This window comes from Cucumis melo, chromosome 11, assembly GCF_025177605.1.
Source record: "Cucumis melo cultivar AY chromosome 11, USDA_Cmelo_AY_1.0, whole genome shotgun sequence".
Lineage (NCBI taxonomy): Eukaryota > Viridiplantae > Streptophyta > Magnoliopsida > Cucurbitales > Cucurbitaceae > Cucumis > Cucumis melo.
The window spans coordinates 25,663,969-25,667,033 of record NC_066867.1 but is presented as its reverse complement, the minus strand read 5'-3'; the positions used below and the strand labels follow the sequence as shown (position 1 = coordinate 25,667,033).

Genomic DNA, 3,065 nt, shown 5'->3' with positions numbered 1-3,065 from the left:
TTATTCTTCTTCATCTCTGCCATCAACGCCCCATCCCTTATCTTCTTCTTTTTCTTCCTCAACCAATTGCCGCCACTTCACCCCATCTCCTCACTTCTCCACCGAATGTCGTCGTCAACCTCTCTTTTTCGACGACCACCCACCGCAGCCAGCCGTGCGTTCTAGTCGTTCACCACGTTTGAAGCTGTCGCATTCCTTCCGTAAACCTCAGTCCCATTTGCCTAAGCCGAGCGTCGAGCATCGCGTCATTCTTCTCCCCGTGTGTCGTCTGACGAAGCAAGTGCTTACCACAGATAACGAGGAGAATGGCTTAATTTGTATTCCCATAATCTTCGATCTTCTTAGAAATTTTAGTCCGACTCTAGAAAATGAAGTGCAACCATTGCTGGACTTCGTTTGGAAAATTTACCAGAACTTTAAGCTGACTGTAAGCCATTTTTTTGAAAATCCAGCTGCTAGTGTCGAAGATGTAAAGCCCATGGAAGTATCCACTTCATCGGATCAGTCAATGAATTCCGGATGCACGGAGACTGTGCAACTCAATCCCAGTACCCGTTCATTTAAGATAGAAACGGAGAGTCCACTGGTCGTCATGTTTCTTTTTCAGCTGTATAGTCGGCTTGTTCAAACAAATATCCGTCTCTTGTTGCCTCTGATGGTTTCTGCTATTTCTGTTCCGAGACCTGAAAAGGTTCCTCCCTCTTTGAAGACTCGTTTCATTGAACTGAAGGGTGCGCAGGTTAAGGTATGTTGTATGCGACTCGTTTTGTATATATATATGTTTAAATTTTGGCAAGGGAGGGTGAAACATGATTCCTTGAATGTCTGTAACAACCTAGCTATTTATTCTCGTAGGCTTTACACCCAAATGTCCTATAGGAAAAGAATGCTGAGAAAAGTGTTATGATTTTGTTGTTGTCTTGACTTTGATCTAGTAACCATAGAGTGATTGTTTTCTGTTGGCTTTGCTTGTTGTTGGGATTGATTATTATGCATCTATATATTTGTTGTAGGGCAAGGAAGATTAATGAACAATTGTTCATTGATATTAGGTAAACTTTCAAGTAAAACTTTAGAGATACTCGTCGGGTGAGATGTTCTAAACTTTGGAGTTTGTTACTTAGAAGTTCCTTTCCTGGTGGAGGTTGTATTTGAGATTGTTTCTCTAAGATGATCTTTGGTTGATCTCTTTCATGATGCCTTTGAGATGGATTTGTCTAGGTTCGTTTTTAGGTTGCCTTCATATATTTATGTTGCTTGAGTATGGTCTTTGTGTTAGTTTTAGTCTGTATTTTCTTTTATTTTCTTTTACTCTTAGTATAATACTCTTGTATTTTGAGCTTTATATCGCATGAGCTTATTGGGTTTTTTTTTTTCTGTTCTACTTCTCTGTTACTTACCACTTTCGTTACTTCATTTTACATTGCCGCTATGTCCACTAAATCTAAGTATGTTTTTCTACAGGGATGGGTTTTGTTTCTTTTTCTAGTTTTTAAGTGATCGATCTATTCTGCTAAGTGTAATTTTAATTCCAATTCCCAATTTTCTTGGATCTTTTATTTTGTTAACGACTGTTGCTTTGTTTATTTAGTGTTATTTTATAAACTTGGAGTTTCTAATGCAGATTAAATGGATATGTCTGATAGCATTTTAAGTGATTATACTACTTTAACTTCTATTATTCTTTTTCCTCTGCCATTGATTGTTAGTATATTTTGCTGTAATCTTTATTCTTTCCTAAGTTAAGCTTGGTGTAGGAGGGTTCAGTATGGGAGCGGCTACAACGCTTTACTTCTTTGTGCTTCTTTTCTGTTTACATGAAAATATAAAGAAGCATTAATATATTCACTGCCTATGCATTTCTTTTGCATCTGGTTATGCGATTCTATTTTGGTATTCGATTGAGTTGAAGAATTGTGATTGATCTAGTTGATTTTATTCTTTAGATAGTTTAGTTTGAATCTAATATTGGTTGGTTGAATTCAAATAGAAAGTGTAATTAAAAAACACTATATGTGTTGCATAGAACACTATACATGTAATTCAAATAGAAAGTTATTGTGGTCCCCTAGTATGTTATTAGAAAGGTGTGCCACTTGTTTTTCTTTCTATTTCCTAGTGCAGCTAGCCAATCATGTTATCAATATGTGATACCAATCCTTTAAAGTGTTTCCTCAGAGGGGGCTTGATTGTAAGTGTGTGGAGCAATATAGGTTGTTTTGAGATTCAATACTTCTCTTACGCACTTTTCATTCGTTTCAGGGGTTAAAGTGTTACTCACACACTTTTTGAAAACTTTTGGTTGGTTGAGAATCAAAGTGAGTGTAGGATCTTCTTGGGATTGTTACGAGACTCGAAGTGACATTTAAACATTTTTTTTTTTTTGCTGTTTCAAGTGTTAAAGTATTGCTTTGAAACTTTTTAGAAACTTTTTACGTTTGTTTTAAGAGCTTTATATTGATACTGTCATCACTGCTTTATATTCTAAGTGGTTTTGTTCTTTAGATAGTTTACTTTTGATCCAATATTGTGGGTATAATAATTTTCATGAATACTAATTCATTTATTTTGCATGTTTACAGATTGATACAAGAAAACCATACTCACAGGCCGAGTTAGATGAGGTGCGAGTTGAGTTGGTTGAGTTTTTAGGTTCGTACATATGATCTAGGATTTATTTGTCATCTCTGAAACAGGAAACTTTATTTTTTGTGGTTGATTTTTTGAAATGTTCATATGGAGGGGGAGGGGGAGAGGTGGGGATTGATTGATATACTTTTGGGACTTTGTTGAGGTTTAGAGTTTAGGTGAATTGTTGATAGGTGAATTGTTCATATGTATTGGTTTTGTAAATGATATATGAATATGATGCAATGTTTTGGAAATGATATGAATGGATGATGTTTAGTTGCCATTTGATGTATATTTGTCGTTTATATGTAGTTGAATTCTTGGACCAATGAGAGTATAATACAGGAACAATAATATAAATAAATTACAATTAAAAAAATGAAAAATTCTTGACGGTTTTAAAATGTCATGAACAATAAATTTCTTGACGGTTC

The 3,065-nt window shown here is 35.3% G+C and overlaps 1 protein-coding gene across 1 annotated transcript; it reads left to right on the top strand.

Annotated features, from left to right (window-relative positions):
- The first annotated feature begins 494 nt into the window (after positions 1-494).
- On the top strand, positions 495-2,706 carry LOC127143993 (uncharacterized). The gene is made up of 2 exons (XM_051079336.1): positions 495-745; positions 2,583-2,706. Exons 1-2 carry the CDS (start codon positions 509-511, stop codon positions 2,664-2,666), a joined length of 321 nt encoding a protein of 106 aa, XP_050935293.1. The 5' UTR covers positions 495-508; the 3' UTR covers positions 2,667-2,706.
- Positions 2,707-3,065: the final 359 nt, after the last annotated feature.